Raw genomic sequence first — 19,019 nt, forward strand, 5'->3', positions numbered from 1 at the left:
AGTGTTCCAGGAATAAGAGCAGCTCACTAAAAAACATCCCTTTTATTCCTCTACGTGTCCCCGTTTTGCTGTCAGCCTGCTGAATCTTTGATCACATAGTCGTCAAGATAGTGCATCTATAACCTTCACAGACTATCCGGGCTTTGTGGCAGAAGATGAAGGTCAGAGATAAATGAAACATGTACTGAAATTTGATTTCCTCTCTGCTCCATGTCATTGGTTTGAGATACGGTGAATCTAATCACAGATTGATCTTATTAAGGCTAATGACCTGATGATTAACAAGAGAAATGCATCTGTGGTCAAATTGCCTGTTTTAATTATTCCAAAGAGCTGCACCATCAATGGGCAACAGGCAGCGGTCTCTTAGATGAGGGTTTGTTTGCATCTGGTGCTATATTGATTATTACTCTCTTGGATCCTAGCAGAGGAAAAATACCCCCCTAAAGCTCAGATGTACTCAATTTATCACTATTTACAACAGGCAGTATGCAGCAGCAGTAAAAGTTTTGATCCTGATATGTGTCACAAATTGCACTGGAATCCTGGTGTCACAGAAGGCAGCTAAGAGAGGTGATGAAAGCAAGCTGGATAGGAGTTTGTTTGGCAGGAGGTAAAGTGGAGACTGTTGTAAATTAGGGAAGCCAGATTCTAGCCCAGGAAAGTAAAGATCTAAAGGACAGAATGTTTACTGATGATTCGAGGAAAGAATATTTGATGTCTGGGCTGTCCTATGGCCAGCGACCATTGGGCACAATAAAAGGCCTGATCTGGCCTCAATGTTCGTCAATCGGCATCAGTTAAAAAGTGGAATAATTTTAAATGTCACATACTTTAAACAATTTATATTCATCTAAAACATACAAATGTAAATTCATCTTCCAATCTTTGATGGTGAGCCAACATGCCCCCTTTTAAAAATAAGTCTGCCAAATGGAGTTATATTTTTGCACAAAACATCCATAATGCATCATTCATGCTTTAAAGTTTTGATATCTTTAAAGAGGAGCAAGAATCTAAGACACTTATGAATCCATCAGAGTTCAGAATTGTACCTTTTTAATACCAAATTTTTAAACCATCTTGCCCACCACCTCTATTTCAATGACAATTTTAGAGGTGGGGAAGCTAAGACTCATTAATAACATGCCATTTTGAAACATATTCAACTTAGTTTAAAAGTTGACTCTCTTCTCACAATGTTTCACCAGGTCATGCAACTTGTTTAAATTCTATAATTACAAAATTATGTAAAACTCGGACAAACTTGAGGAACCAACATCACCGACTCTTGAAAAGCCTATGGGGAAAGCTGAACTGCAGGTGGAATAGAGAGTAATCTGGCCATCAGGATCGATCCTATGATTGATTTAGAGAAGAGTAGGGTCCACCAGTTAACCTGGTGGGTGAGTTAAAGAGAAGGCTGGCTAAAAGAGTTCCTACTGGAACAGATAGAACAGAATGAGGTATTCTGTCACGGGCTTTGGAGCCAGGGACTGCCCATTTTGACAAGGCAAACACATGGTTTATAAAAATGAGTTTCTTATAAAGACTATTTCAAGAGCAGCAATTTGGAAATTTTGCAGATTTATAAATTTAGATCTACATTCCTGTTCTCAAATGTAAGTTTGCAACAGCATTCCCGCGATTCTTACCTATTGTTTCATACAGGGCTGAGGGTCTGCATCTGTCGTGTTACAAAATGTAGAACATTGTTGACCAAGGTATTTAGCCTTTCAGTGCCTACATGTGCATTCAGAAACTAGAAATGCCCTTTTCAGCTGGTTCCAGGTGCTGCAACAAGTATAACATCATTTCTGAATAGTACAGCAGTATCAGCAAGCCCAAAGTGAGCGTATGTGAGGTTGGCGCAAAAGTAATTGCAGTTGAAAAGGTTAAAAAGAAGTGCAAAAACTGCAATCACTTTTGCACCAGCCTAATATAGTAATGCAGCCCATACTTACCTCACCTAAATAAATTAGGAATGCTTTTCATGAAAATCAGGGGGAAAGTTGTTTTCATAACAGAATAGTCTCATAAAATAACACTATATAGTTCGATCATGAAAAATACTAAAATGTCAGTCCATGACGAGACTGGAATAATATCGCCAGTTTGGTCACTCTGAAATATTTTTTACAAATTTTAGTTCTACATCTGAAATGACTGGAGTGTGCCACTTCTCTCCGTCCACCCACCCAAGCTACCATCCTTTGCTTGGAATTGTGTAAAAGCCCCTTAATGACCTTCCTACAGTGTATTCTGCCTTCTTACTGTTCTTTCTCTATACTATCCCAGGGTGAGCCCTTATTATGTTACTCGTCATCAGCAACTTCCCATTACTTCTGGAATAAAATTCAGAACGATTAACCTGGCTAGGTATGATCAGACTGACCTCTTTTGCCCCATCTTATCACATGACCCTGTACATGTTCCTTGTCTGAGAAGAGCTGGGCATCTCTTAGTGTGCAAACCTACCATCCTCTCCTCTTTTATAGATATCCCTACATGCCAGTTTCCATACCTGGAATAGTTTTCTTCCCCCCTTTTCTATCTGCCTCATGAGCTCAAACTCATGGCTTAAGTTAAAGCCACAACTAACCTTCACCCTCCACATTAGGCAAGGTTCTTTTAGCACATTTGCAATTATTCATTGAGTTTAGTTTCGCTTAGCTTATAGTTTTTCATCTGTCTTCTTCACAAGAGCAGGTCTTTGAGGTAAGAGTCCATCTCTGCTTTGCTCATCTACTTCCTTGTGTCTAGTGTCACGTAAACATCAAAGTCTCCTAATTAAAATTTAAGTGACTAAACCAGTTATTGTTATTATTTGCAAAATAGTTTGGAGTCATATTGTTTGAATTTTTAATTGCTAGGGTTAAAAACTCTAGCAGGAAACTTGTCAATATTAGGACATAGTCATTTTAAGACAATAAATAAAATATTTTTATAAGACTTAAAAAAATTTAAGATAAAACGTCATTTCTATTTTCGAGGATTAAAATGCACATACACATATAATATGTAGTATTATACATATAATAATAATAATAATAATAAGTATGGCAAGAATTAAACTATTACTCTTAAACTCTATAGTTGAACAGTTACAGCTTTCACTCTAGAGCCTAAATTTAAAATGACAGCTTTGTGGCTTATGGCAAATTTTCATATATCAATTTACTCTCTGGAATTTACCTGTTAAGAGGTGTTCATTCTATTTTGAAGCAAACAGAATGGAAGGCCCAGGTTAGAATGATGCTGTCCTCCTAACAGGCTATAGGGACCAGTAATTTGTCAGATTTAGGTCATTGCACTCCATTTAAGATTAATTTGTGTGATTTTTTTCATTAATAAAAGTCTGTAATTTATTTGCACTATAAACCATTGCTCAGAGGCTTACATGTTCCAAAGGGAATCAATAGTCTGGTGAAGATATTACAGCTCGTGGAAAATAACTGAGTCATTTATCTTATCCCGACATGCATTTCTGAGAAATTTCTGAGCTGCTAACTAGCGAGATTATTATGCACGTGGAGCCCTTGATGAAGCGATCAGCTGGTATCTCAAGAGTAAAGTAAACTTAGCAAGAGTAAATTTCCAAGAATAGATGAATATATCTATATGCCCAAACAGGTAATGAGACAAAAGAGGATATTTTTTAAAAGTAAATGATAGCAACAACAAATAATAAGAAAGTTCATTTCTATAGATTAATTGAAATGCCTTAAGCCCTGTTCGAGCATTGCTTTTCTGTGGTAGATTTCCCAGGACACAGAACGTTCATGAAGTTTCACTGTTCTTAGGGTCACCTCAGAAGGAAATTTTAAGAATTGTCACTGAAATTTATATTACCTAGCACATTGAACAAACTTACATAGGCAAAAATCCTAGAACGCATGTAAAATTCAGAAGATTTGGGGCAAATTCTTTGAGTTATGGCCAATGTATACAGTAGAACTCATAAATGATCATGAGTCCAAGCTGAAGGTTAACAATAGCTCTGTAATATTAATAAACTGTGCAGATGTTTCCCAAATATATTTTCTTAATAGATCTTATCCCAGTGGTATATAGGCTCACACATATTCATCAAGATTACATAGTTTGCTTTTACCAGAAAAATATGTCACCTAGTATAGTTTTCTTTTCTTTAGTTTTTGAGAATGTATTGCTCACCATTCCCTCAGAATAGAGAAAAAATCATCTTTGTATTATTAAACACACTTCTCTAAATATCATATATTTGCAGATTTTTAATCAATGACCTTTATTCTAACATTTTTATAACATCTAAAATTCCTTGTTTGTTAGTTTTTTTGTTAGTTTATTATTTATGCTCTTGAAGTTTCTCAGTGCATCTTAGAGAGACTGATTCGTAGGATTCCAGATGTGGTGCCATATTTCAAGATTATGTTATTCATGGGATGAACAAGTAATAGAGCTTTGGGGATTATTTGAGAAGTCATTCTACGTTATAAGGTTTCTACATAAAATAATAAAAAGTCAAAAGGAATACATGTTCAGTCACTCTATACCCAGCTCGCCTTTACTCCAATTCTCTACTACAAAAACAACTCAAGAATTTCCGTTTTTCCTGAAGAGACTCAAATTCTGCATTGTCTTTCTTCTCTCAAAGATGAAATATCTGGGTAGCAAGATTATTAAAGCTGTCACTAGTTACTCCACAAGTGGAGTTTTGGAAATGACTGGACAATAAGGCTGACAATTTATTGCTGGATATATCAACTCAGGTTCAACACAGGAATGCTGAGCCCCTAATGGGATCAATTCACACTGAGAGTTCTCAAGCTGTTCAAGACTTAAGCAAACTTACAATAATACCAGCCCTTTGCTAACTGACTCTCAATTGTAACCACACATTTATCTACAACTGGAGTGCAAGACCAAGGTAGGAGCTGATATGGCACCTATGGCCCAAGTCAAGAGAACAGCTATGGCATCATCACGTTGATATAGTGTAATGACATGTGACCCCCATAAGTGACTTGACCCCCACAATTAAAGTTTTATAAGCATATGCCTGGAGCTACCAAGTGTACTGCTATTTAGGCTACGTTTCCTATGGTCTCACCAGAGCCACAACACCATAGAAGCAATTCTTCTTTAATTACCACAAAGACTGAAATGAAGTCATGTGATAGATATTTTGATATCAATCAATAGAAGAGCCTTCCCAAATGGTATCTGTGATGGTTAATTTTTTGTGTCAACCTGACTAGGCTATGGGATCCCCAGATAGCTGATAAACCATTATTTCTGGGTGTGTCTTTCACGGTGTTTCTGGGAGAGATTAGTATTTGAACTGGTGAACTGCGTAAAGCAGATGGCACTTCCCAGTGGGTGGGCATCATCCAACCTGTTAAGAGCCCAAGTGCATCTCTTGCCTTAGAACATAGGTGCTCTTGGTTCTTGGGCTTTTGGACTCAGTCAGGGCTTATACCATCAGGTCTCCAATTTTCAGGCCTTTAGACTTGAACTTACACCATAGGCTTTCCTTATTCTCCAGCTTGCAGACTGCAGAGTGTGGGATTTGTTGGCCTCAATAACTGTGTGGACTATAATAAATCTCTTATTATATATCTATATGTATCTATATCTATATTTCTATAGCTATATTATTTATATCTAATCTATATCTAATCTATATCTATGTCTACACAGATACCCTATTGATTTTGTTTCTCTGGAAAGGGGAGAGATGGCATACTTTTGACATAGCACTGGCACCAGAGTTCCTATAAATGTATTGGTTCCATTGACTTCCTGTAGTTTCATGAGAAAATGATGTTTGTCTGGCTTTAGCTCATCACAGTTTTCTGTCTTCCTTCCTTCCTTCCTTCCTTCCTTCCTTCCTTCCTTCCTTCCTTCCTTCCTTCCTTCCTTCTTTCTTTCTTAACAAAAATGTCTGTCTCCTCTGTGCCGTACCAATTTCTGTTGCTCTATAACTCAGTACTTTTTTTCTCTGAAATTTCAGGTATAAGAATAAAAGAGAGAAAAGTTTTGCGGTGAGCACATGGTAGCTATACAGGCAGACCTCCACCAAACGTATATATGAAACCTGCCCAAAATAAAATAGTCAGTCATTCTATACAAGGAATGTGTAGAATACAAGGAAGCACTTCGGGTTTCCCAGAAGAGCAAACGTGATTTTGAAATCAAAGTTGGATATATGCAAAGAAAAGTAATAGCACTTTGCATTTTATCATAAATGGGGCTTTCCTGCCTTAAAGTAGGGAAAAAACAACAACAAAGAAAGTAGAAAGGGGAAACCCATTTAAAATGGTTTTAAAACCATTATATATATATATTTTATTGTTTTAAAAGGGGGGAATCACTTTATGAGCCACTACAATATTACTGATAAAAATGCTTTTTGGATTTCCATTAGATAAGATATTTTAGCTTTCATTTGAAGCTTGAATTAATTCTGGAAGAGAGAACAGCATTTTTGGATAATAGGCTGGAATAACCTAAGTTAACTGTCAGAGCAACTCACATAAGTATTAAGTTTAGGGAATGAACACGTGTTTATCTGAAGAGCCTTTAGGAGTCAAACAGCTTTGCTTCAAAGCTGAAAGCAGGGTGCAAAATGTCTGGCTTATGAGCCTAGCAGGGAAAACATGTCTTTTGATTTCTTAGTGATACCAAAGATAGTCATTACCATAGTGAGAGGACTCATCATTTAGTTTTAAACTGCTACTCTAACATAGGCCCCCTATAACTTTGAGTAATCTCTAAATGAGATGTTCATTATCTCTTAGATTTGAATTAAAAGAATTCAGAATTCAGAGCATGTTTAAGAATGCAAATAAACTTAACAGTCTCCAGGATAATCCTATATTAAGTGGCTCCTCATCCAATTCTATTGATTAGAAGACGTTTCTTACTTACTTTGAAGGTACTTAATGGCTCTTGGGCAATATATTTTCCAATTCTTTTGGTCACAGTTTGTCTCCAGTTACTCATTAAAGTCAAAATCCGCATGCTATTTACTGATAGTTGGACCAAAGAATAAACCCAAGTTCCTTGAATGAGAGCATTGCAGCAGCTTTGCTACCTAATTGCAGAATTGATTTCTAATGGAGAAATTTAGATCCCCAAACTCCATCTGTTTCTGAATTTCGAATGAAATTCAGCACACATTGTCTAGGGCCCTTGAAGAGTCTTAGGCATAAGAATAGGTTTAGCACCAAATATTCACCAGGAGTCTAAACCAAAACAAAACAAAACAAAACAAAACAAAAAACCCAAACCAAACAAACAAACAAACAAAAACATAAATAGATACATTGAAAAAATAAATCTAAATTATTTTCTTTCCCAATTGGTTGAAAAAGTTACATGATTAAGAAACACCTATAATATGCTGAACAAGACACCAGACATAGACAGTGACATAAAAGAAGACATAGTCCCTCACTTAAAGGATTTTTTAATCTTTAAAAGGAGACTAACTGACCCATTTACGTTTTGATGTGTTAGCTACGATGTATGGAAGGACTACTGGTATTTCCCAAGTGGTTTTCTACTGCTATCTGTTTACCATGCCAAGGTTCTATAGGTCACTCCAGACAAGCGAATGTTCTTATTATCACATATGTTCGCAACCTGCCAACTTGGGCTGTAAAGTGCAGAAATATGACCTAGAAAAAAACATCAAGCTTCTTCCTTAAGCTTTGATTTAGTTTCAAGAACCAAGTTTTCTATTTCCCTTCCCCTTATTCCTGTTGTGACTCCTCATAGCTTTCCAGATATACCGGAGGCTACAAACCCACCCAGAATCTCTCTCACTCTCTATTCCCCACATTAGCATACAGAAAGAATTTCTAATGTCACAATATTGTTATATTCTTGAAGGAAGAAAAAAGGGAAATCAAACAAAAAGTTTTTGTAACACCTTTGGTTTTATAATCAAAATGTCCTACTCTTAGAATGTCTGTGATGATAAGCATTTTACCCACTTGTTTTTCTTTTAATAGACTCATAATTGGAAGTCAGGTGTATAAATGTACCTCCTTGGTGAAATTAATAGTTAGTTGGAAGAAGCCCTCCTATATTGTTCTTCTCTGGTTATCATTTTTCCTAAGCAAAAATAGTTCATTTTCATTCTTTAGCTTAATTGAGAGCTACCTTTATGACACATAAATGACATTTTCTCTTAACACACCAGGTATATCTTGCCTCCACTATTAAACTGCAAATTTCTTAACGGCAGGGAACATTTTTCAAATTTGTTGGAATCTGTCAGAGAGACTGTTGAGAGGGCATAATCAGTGTCTAATACATAATAATTCACTGTTGAAGGAAGGAAACAGTTTTGAGAATGATAGAGCACAAAATGATTTAAATAACATTTAATCTTACCTCTTTATTTAATAAATGGGAAGAAAGAGAATCATAGAGACAATAAAATTTTGTCTAATTCTACATATCCCATTTATGTCAGATGTGGGAAAAATATAGGTCGTATGCGAAAATGTTTCATTCCCTTTCATTGAGTACTTATTCTTAACTGGGCCCCCCCTTCATGATATAACTATACAAGAGTTATAGCAAATCATATGAGTTGACCCTATGGTTCTTGCTAATTTGATTATTCACATAGTTGCCAAATAGATGCAATATTGTTATTTATTCATATCATCTAAATCCTTTTTTAATGGATTAATATATTGACAATGTAACTTAAGGAAACTCTGCAAACAAATACCCAATATTTAGAATTAGGGAAGATAAATCCTCTGTGCAAAATATACAGAAAGCTAAAAAAAAAAAAAAAAGAAGGTTGTAAACAAACTCTTACACTAATCACTTTTTTTTTGCTTCAGATTCTTCCTTGATTTTACCATCTTGAGTTTTTGATTCATTGTTCTTGCCAGTATTCTGTGCTGGTGGTTTTCAACTAAGACTCTTTCAGTCAAAATATCATTGACATTCTCAAAAAAGTAATGCACAAAGAGCAAGCATTCCTAATCATGAATAGTCCAGTACTATTCCTAAAGATGGCTTTTAGCGATAATGTAGCTACATTAATGTAGGCTTTCAGGAATGACTCATGGGCATAGCACCAGGCTCACTCCACAGAAGGCATTTAGAAGCCATGTCACCTTGTGTAAACCACTTACCTCTTCTGAGACCCAGTGTCCTTATTTGTAAACAAAGCAACTAAAATAGGTGATCTCTAAATAGTCACAATTATAGTCATTTACATGGATGTTAAGTAGAAATATTTATGAATCAACTGCAGAATTTCTACTAAGGACTATTCTTATTGAAAGTTCTGTTTGCCCAGTGGCCCAGTAGTAATCATAGGATGCCAAACTCTAATATTGTCCGCCACAAAAAAACGCAATGCTGAGGGAAATGATTTGAATGATGAGGTCATTGAATGACATGTTTTTCAGCTATTTCTATCAAAAGTATACTTTATAGAATCTTGGAAGTCATTTTACTTAGTGCATTTATACTATGTCTAAATCAAATCTTTGTTTTTTGTGTTTTTCTTTTTTTAATTTGGCAAGTTTAGTTTTGAGCCAAATTTCAGCTAAAAATATAAATGATAAATATAAATCTTAATGTACTACATATCACACTGGTAAGTAAATTAGATGCTTAAAACATAGTTGGATAAGGAATACTCTCTGTTTATAAGAGAAAGCTAAAGAGGTGATATGATTAAATACATAGTAATATTTGACATCTTTCTCAGGCTGGGGTAGATTCTTTCTAAAACGTGTAAAAAATAAACGTGTAAGCTCTTTAAGGCCAGGGACTACAGTGATTTTATTTCTTTTGTATTCCTATGGAACAAGTAATCCAGTATTGTAACCCTATGGATGCAAAATTAATCAAATTGAGAATGTGAGATACATACATACACAGATATGTACAGACATATAATCTCACGTAATTGTATTTTACATACACTGAATTATTAAGGACACTGTGATGGGCCTCTGTATCTTTCACAGAATTTTATATAATTCATGGGTTAGCTATTTTCCCCCCTAAGCCAATAGAAATGTTTCCATTCTAAGTGTCCTCAATGGCTTCAAGTGTTTCTCCCCATAAGTCTATTTTCCAAATGTCCCTGGAAACAAATGAGTTTGTTAATATATGGGTTTCAAATAGTCTTGATATGTCTCAAATATAGAAAGAGATCACCTATTTTCAGTGGCTTGTGCGATAGGAATATTCCAATTAATGCAGTTATTTTAAATACTTACATTAAATAGATGAAGTAATACAACATTTAAAAATATATTAATTATAAAATATATATATATATTAATTATATATAAATTAATTATTTAAGTACACAGGAAAATAGTATAGTAAAGATCTGTGTATCAATCACTTAGGTTTTCACCTATTAACATTTTTCTATATTTAATCAGAACTTTAGGAAACATAAGTCATTACATGTATAGTTGTAGTCTACTTTGTATCTCTCCCTTTTCCCAATTCTTCCCTTTCTCCTCAAGAGGTAACCACTAACTTAAATATATTACAAAATTTTATCACATTCTAAGGCACAGTGCAAAATTCTACATAATCAAATAACCAATCTTCTACAGGTCACATTCTTTGCAATTAGATTAGGAATCAATAAAAAGCATAAACAGCAAATGTATGTGAAAAGAATGCCTGCTATCATATTGACTACATCATTTTATTTAAGTTAGATGTATTTTCAAATCTTCTACAATTACATTACTTCTTGATCCAGCACTTACTGACAAAGGTGCATTAAAATTTTCCAGTATACATGATTTGGAATTAATATATATTTATTTTTTTGTTATCGTTTGCTCCATTTGTCTTGGACATTATAGACCAGAATTTTTTTTTCATCTTTTTGATGATTTTTATTACAAATTGACACTTTTACGTCTTAATAATGCTTTGTTCAATAAAATCTTTTTTTGTCCGATATTAATATTAATACAGGCTTTAGGTATGGTTACTTTTTGCCTAGTTTTTTTTTTTTTCTAATCATTCTTTGATTTGCCACCTTTCTGTACCCTTTTGTCTCTTTTAACCCAGATACAGGTGAGTTTTGTTCTTTGATTCAATATGTTGCTACCAATTTACTTGCCTATTCTGGGAGAGGCATATCCAATTCCATTTATTTAGATTCCTGATACATTTATATTTATTTATTATATTATGTTTCCTTTTCACTTTTTTCTTTTTTTCTACTTTCTTTTCAATGTTGTATTAATCATTTTTCAAAATGTATTCTTCCCTTCCCCTCTCTCTGCTAGTTTTTAAGTTACCTTTTTTAACACTTCATTTTTTAGAGCAGTTATAGGTTTATAACAAATAGAAAATTATTTGTTTTATATCTGGCATTTAATAGATATATTTGTATTTTTAAAACTATTATTTTAAAAGCATGAAGTAAAGAAAACCTCTACCCTCCTCCCAAATACTGCAAGGCTTTGAAATATTTTAACTGCTTCCTTTTGTCTCATTTTATTTATAATTATTGTGTGGTATTTTAGTTCTATCTTTATTTTTATGTCACACAAATTGTCTCTTCCTCCTCCTCCTCATAGTTCTTTCTCTATGTTCCTATGTATAGGTTTATAAACTAATGCATTCGATTATGCTGAATCTTTTCTATGTTACCATTCCATTGAACTTACTCCCTAGCCTTGGTTCCATGAACATATATTCTAAGCACATCTGCACTAACATTTTCTAATAAAAACCATCATCAGATTTGGGTCAAGGACAAAGTTTTTTTGCATTTCTGAGGAAGAATTATAAACTATTTCATTAGTTTTATAATCACAGTAGCAACATTACATCTACACTTACACTTTTATATTTAGAAAATTAAAGGAATGTTGAAATATTCTGGTTGGCAATGAGTCACATTTTCCTATTAATTCTTCTCTTAATTCCCAATTGCCATTGAAAACTTGTTCTTCTCCTGTTTGAATAGGGAAACTCATCTTCTTCTTTGTGGTACGTGTATTTGAAATTAAAGCCTAAACTGGCCTCAGAGATTGGAGAGATTCAAGAAAATTACCTACCTGACCAGCAGTGTCCAGTATGTCCAAATAAGCTGGTTCGTTGTCGATCCTAACCTGGGTCTTATAAGCATCTTCTGAAAAAACAAAAGGCAAAATTTATATTTGAACCTATTTAACAGAAAAGCCATGATTAGTTTTTAGATGTCATAACAAAGAAGACTTTTTAAATAGGTTACTACGTAAAAGAATCAGATGCTCTAGTTAAGTAGAGTACATAGAATGAGAAAGACATAACACAGGAAAATATAGGAAATGGAGTTTCTGCTTAAAGTGAAGTCAGGTGTATTTCTACTTCATCGGGAGAATTTCTTTGTTTGAAGTGCATTGGTCATGTTACCTAGAGAAACAAATCACCGAACAAATGTGTCAGTTTTTTCTTAATCGTGCACTGCAAGTTTGTATCCTAACGTTATACTCAGTAATGAAAGATTGAAAGCTCTTCCTTTAAGATCAAAAACAAGACAGGGATGCCTGCTTTAACCACGTTTAATTAGCATAGTACTGGAAGTTCTGCCTAGAGCAATAAGATAAGAAAAATAAATAAAAGGCATCCAAATGGGAAAAGAAGGAGGTAAATTTTCTGTTTGCTGGTAACATGATCCTCTATGTAGAAAGCTCTAAAAATCACACACATGCATGCAAATAAAAACTGTTAGAACTTCTAAACAAATTCAACAAAGCTTCAGGATACAAAATCAATATACAAATTTCAGTCGATTTTCTACACAAAGGTAATGAACAAGAAAAAGAAATTAAGAAATTGATTCCATTTATAATAACATCAAAAGAAATTACTTAGGAATAAACTTAAACAAAGAGATGAAGACTTACATGCTGAAAACTACAAAAAATTTTAATGTGTTTGTTTGTGTACTCATTAACTTGCACAACATTTTTATATATACTGTATTCTAAACATTTATCAGATGTACGTTTGCATTTTTTTTTTTTTTTTTTCTATTCTGTAGTTGTCCTTTCATTTTATTAATAACAACTTTTGGTACATGGAAGTTTTTCATTTTTATAAAGTACAATTTATCAACTTTTCTCCCTTTGTTGCTTATGCTTTTGGTGTTATATCTAAAGATCTATTCCCAAATTCAAGGTCATGAATATTTAACCCTAAGTTTTCTTCTAAGAGTTTCATAATTTTAACTCTTGCCTTTATGTCATCAATTAATTCTCAGTAAAAATTTTATATGATGTTTGGTAAGGGTACGAATTCATTCTTTTGCATATAATTCTCTCTCTCTCTATATATATATATATCTATATCTATATCTATATCTATATCTATATCTATATATATATATATTTTTTTTGTAAGGTTGGTATAATATCTGCACTCTAATTTCTCATTTTATTTATTTTAGCAAACTTTTTTCCTAGTCAATCTGAGGATTTGACAATTTTGTTTATCTTTTTGAAGAAGCAACTCTTGGTGTCATTAATTTTATCTATTGTTTTTCTATTCGTGATTTTACTTATCTCTCATTTCATCTTTATTATTTCCTTCCTTCTATTAGTTTGGGGTTTAGTTTGTTTGTTTGTTTGTTTGTTTTCCTAGTTTCTTAATGGTTAAAGTGAGATTCTTATTTGAGCTCTTCTTTTTTTAATGTATGCATTTATAGTTATAAATGTTCCTTTCATTACTTCTTTTGCTACATCTCATAAATATAGAAATATGTTTTCATTTTTATTATTCTCTAAGTATTTTTTTTCTGAGATTTCTTCTTTCATTCATTGGTCCCTCGATTTCCAAATATTTGTAGGTCTTTGAGTTTTCCATTTGCTGTTGATTTCTAGTTCATTTCATTGTGATTGGAAAAGATACTTTGTATGATTTCAATCTTCTGATATATACTTGGAAACTCAATGGGTGCTTCCTGGAAGAAGTAGCACCTACCCTGATTAGCAGTTAGGAGAAAGTGAAGCAAGAGAGAAAGAAAAACTGAAAGCCAGAATTCCAGATGTTATAAAGATGATGGAACAAAAAAAGAACTTATGTAATTTCAGTGTGGTTAAATCATAGATTTTAGGAAAGAGAATGTTGATAGATGAAATTTAAGAGATAAATCAGACTTGCTTATAAATATATTACATGGAATCATATTTTTTATTAAATTTTTTTTGGTGACATTGGTTAATAAAATTACACAGGTTTTAAGTATACAATTCTATAATGCATCATCTGTGTATTGCATTGTGCGTTTACCACCTAAAGTCACACCTTCTTCCATCACCATATATTTGACCCCCTTTACCCTTTTTTTACCTCCCTCCTACCCCCCGTCCCCTCTGGTAACCACTAAACTGTTGTCTGTGTCTATGAGTTTTTTGTTTATTCGCTTGTCTTGTTTGTTTGTTGCTTTCAGTTTTATATCCCACATATGAGAGAAAGCATATGATTCTTGATTTTTTCTGTCTGACTTATTTCATTTAGCATGATATTCTCAAGATACATCCATGCTGTCACAAATGGCAGTATTTCATATTTTCTTATGAAGTAATATTCCATTGTATATATGTACCACATCTTCTTTATCCAATCATCAATTGAAGGACATTTTGGTTGTTTCCATGTCTTGTCCACCATGAATGGTGAGGCAATGAACATAAGGGTACATATATATTAATGGATAGATGTTCTCAAAATTTTGGGGTAGATACCCAGAAGAGCAATTACTGGGTCAAATGATAATTCTATTTTTAATTTTTTGAGGAAACTTCACACTGTTTTTCATAGTGGCTATACCAATTTATATTTCCACTGACAGTGTATGAGGGTCCCTTTTTTTCTATAACCTCTCCAACACTTGTTATTATTTGTTTTGTTGATAATAGCCAGTCTAACAGGTGTGAACTGGTATCTCATTGTGATTTTATTTTGCATTTCCCTAAAATCTAGTGAAGTTGATCATCTTTTCATGCATCTGTTGGCTATTTATATGTCTTCCAACAAAACAAAAACAAAAACAAAATCCAAACAATTCCATTAAAAAATGGACACAGAACCTGAAAAGCCACTTTTCTCAGGAATCATATTTTAGAGTAGGGCATATAAAGTCAGACTGCCTGAGTTTAAACTCTGGCTCTATCACTACCAGTTGTCTTATTTTAGGAAAATCACTTGATCTCTGTAAAATGTGTATTTTTCATTTGAAAAAGTTATGATAATGTTTGTATTGAACTCATAGAGTTGTTCAGATGATTCAATGAGATAGTGTGTAGAAGGCATCCAGCACACTACATTGTGTGTAATGAATGTTTAATAAGAGTTAAGTATAGTCATTGTTTTTTAAGAAATTTGAACTCAACCATAAGTGACACCATTAGATGTGCATTTTGGAATGTTCATCTGGTTGAAATGCGATTAATCAATTTTAAAGTGGAAAACTAGAATGATTCAGTAGATATTTAGTAATCTAGGTGAGAAGTGATACTGGCTTATATTACAATAGTGGCCCTAGAGTTGAAAGAAAGCTGATAGATTAGCAGGATGTCTAAAAGATTTAACGTACAGAATTTAGTAATATATGGAGGATAAAAAAGGAGGACAATGGAAGAGAGCCTCTCCAAATTCTGGCATTTGCAGATGGGCAGATAGTTATGACATTTACTGAGAGAAGGAAGAAAGGAGGACCACAAGTTCAGTTTCGGTAATGTTGACTTTGCCATGTCTGTGTATTATTTAAGTGAAAACAGTGAATATCTGGGTCCGAAGCTCTGAAGTGAGATCTGAAAATCTTATTTCATTACATCCATTTATTTTCTCATTCATGCCAATCCCATCCTACATATTTCAACTTGTTCAAATACCAGAGTGAATATACCATCATTTGTGAACCATGCTTAGAACTTAGCCTGGAACTCATAAACTCCTGGAGTCTGGTTACAATCTTTATTTTGTTTTATCCACAATTTATGGTATAAGTAAACAGCAAACTAAATCACAACTAAAAACATTTCGAACAGCATTGAATTTGGCACAATTCAGGAATTATTTATACTGTTGATTTTGAAACACAGATAAACAAATGATTATTTTCACAACTTTTTGTTTAGAAACGAATAATGAATAACTGCAAGAGGCACTTTTACAATGCACTGAACTGAGCACCTCCCAAAAATTAGATTTCTGCTAGCTGCTGGAGATAAGAAGACACACACACACACACACACACACACACACACACACACACAGTCTCTACGCTCAGAGAACTTACACAATCCTGATGGAAGACAAACATACATGCAATGGGATCTTAAGATCCAAAAATTTATAGGGCATATAGCCTATCTTGAAGGAAACGTGTTCCTTATGACTATGCTCCAGGAAGATGAAACTGTAGGAAATATAACTTGCAGAGAAGTCAGTCTAGTGTGGTTTTAGCAACTCCCTCTATTCTGACACAGTTCAGTGTATGGGCAACCACACAATCTTTCCATTTTTCATTCCACTGCTCTTTGTACTTTCATTGATCTTCCTCTCACAAAAGGTAAATCTTGTGGAATTACTTGCAACATTTTTTGAAGATACATAATTTTGTTTTTCAATTTCATAGGAAAATGCAAATAGTCACTCTGAAAATGTTGCTGTGACCCTAAGATCACATGTAAGTCTTTCAGGTTTCCTGTTTGTTTATATCAACTCAAGGCCCCCAAAAGAGCTTGCTGAGGCCAGGAGCACACAGAGTAATCCAGATGAGAACTGCTCTGTGTGATTATCTGAACCCTAGATAAACCCAGCATATGAAACGTATATCAAATAAAAGCTTCTCCTGGGATCAGAAAACCCCTTCAAAGAGACTTGATGTGAATTGGCTGGAAATTAAGCCAGTCCCTCTATCCAAGATTTCTTTCATTCTTTTAAAAAAGTGTTCATCAGAGTTCATATTCCAGTGTTGTGAATCTAGGTCACCTGGCTAGGCTCCATAGAAATGAATCCCTTTCATTTCCTCCCAATAAACAATCTTTCCCTCTGTTTCCATCCATCCACTCCCTTTGAGATCGCCGATGAAGAAATTCAGTGACAGAAACATTCCCTCCAATGCATTCAAACACCTCCCTGAAATTCAATCATCTGCTTACAGATCCAATCCTGAAATGAGCTCATTTATCTTCCCAAGCAAGAATCCAAATGTACACAAAGCTTTATCAAGCAAAAATGGTAGCAACAGCCTGCTATATTGTTTGTACAGTAAAGCACAATGAAGCCACCTTCTACAACCTTAAAATTCATTTGCTAACACTAATGTTTAAGTTCAGACTATTGCTTCTCTTAGGATGGGTCTTCTTCACTCTTTCTCTCCAGCCAAATTTGACCTGAAGAAAATCACCAAAGCCTTGGATTAAAGCCTCAAATCTATCACTAAATATTGATAGTATGACTGGCCAGCAACTTGCCTTTTTTATAAGATGGAGATAGTAACACAATGTATAGGAGCTCTACAGGATCAATAAAAGTAACCAATATGATGGTGCTTTAAAAAAAGAAAAAAGAAATCACAGTTTAAACTCAAGGCATGTTATATTGTGATATTTTTAAAAATATTGCTTCAAATTAACCATGAAATTATATTAAAACTAAATCACTTCTATTTATATTTACCCATGTGAGAATGCTTTCCTCCCATCAAGTAAATCACAGAGGACTTGGCAGGATATGTTTTCAGTAATCATGAAAAATATAAAGTTTTTAATTAATTAAAAAACCTTAAGGTATTCTGGATAATTTGCTGAAATTAATGCATTTAATTTGTTTGCAGAACAAACATGCATTTAAATCACTTTAAAATAATTTAGTTGTAAGTATGCAATTAGAACAATTCAAAACCATATTATGTAATTGGGAAAAATATTAGGTTATCATTGAATTTTCACTAGATTATTTTTAAAAAATCTTAAGGATAGTTGAATACTTCCTATATGGCTTACCAGAAAATCTGAAATGTATGATAATTAGTATTACAGTAAAGATATATTTCTGTAAGTCTGAACTAGTATACATCTCTAAAATATTAGTCACCAATCCATTTTTTTTTAAAAAAAGGACAATAAAAATATAAAGACTTGAATAATCTATTTATAAGATCTTTCTCAAAGAATTGCTTAAATCGTCTTAAGTGTGTGTGTGTGTGTGTGTGTGTGTTTGTGTGTGTGTGTGTGTGTTTACAAAGCAGAAGCCTTTTAGAACATATTGCACTGAACACTTTAACCTGAACAAACAGTTAAATCATGGCTAAATTAGACAAAAATCTAATGTATCAGTATATTTGTCAATATTGACATCAATAAGTATTTGAGTGTGTAATCTGTGCTGCACACTCTGATATCGAAAAAGACAGAGTTGATTTGTACTCACATAGAGATTTTAAACTTGAGGGAATACACAAAACTAAACAGGCAATTACACAGTATTTTAATGAATATGGTATTAAGAACATTTGAAATGTGCTTATTTAAGAAGACAGCAGAAAACACCCAGAGGAGTTGAAGTTGAGCTGAGGTCAGTCCTTGAAGGAAACAGATAGAAAACAGGGTTTGGAAGGAGGAAGACTGAGAGGCCAAGAAAAGAGAAAGGTAGTTGCATGCATTCTAATGTAATCCCTCTTTTTGAACCTAAACATTCAGTGAAATCTAGTAAGAATATATATGCTTGCTGGGTTTCAAAAATGTGAAAACTGGGTGAATTTAGCTTCTGAGATAATTCAGGGTGAATAAGAACACCTTCCCCATAATGGAAATAAGAGATGAAGAAAGAGGCGCCATTAGAAAATAAGCCCTGGAAATTCATGAGCAGTATAGGGATTTCCCCCATACTGTAAAATTGAGAGTTGAGTCAAGTTTATTTAGGTGTGTGGCAGGTAAGGGCTCCTTTGATATGAGTTATGCAGCAATTGAAATCTTTCCCCCAGACATATAAGCAGATCCTAGTGGGGTGGTTTATACCAA

The 19,019-nt window shown here is 33.7% G+C and overlaps 1 protein-coding gene across 3 annotated transcripts in view; it reads right to left on the minus strand.

The window, feature by feature from the left end:
* Positions 1-19,019, minus strand: part of RIT2 (Ras like without CAAX 2) — a 315,277-nt gene that overhangs the window by 171,275 nt on the left and 124,983 nt on the right. For 2 of the 3 annotated variants that reach the window (XM_074340045.2, XM_019739662.3), the window contains one exon: positions 12,066-12,139. In XM_074340045.2, coding sequence (XP_074196146.1) covers positions 12,066-12,139 — 74 coding nt within the window. The remainder of the gene's footprint in view (positions 1-12,065; positions 12,140-19,019) is intronic. The other variant, XM_088797974.1, reaches the window with a different exon arrangement.

This window comes from Rhinolophus sinicus, chromosome 4 (assembly GCF_057876585.1).
Source record: "Rhinolophus sinicus isolate RSI-liver-muscle chromosome 4, RSI-T2T, whole genome shotgun sequence".
Taxonomy (NCBI): domain Eukaryota; kingdom Metazoa; phylum Chordata; class Mammalia; order Chiroptera; family Rhinolophidae; genus Rhinolophus; species Rhinolophus sinicus.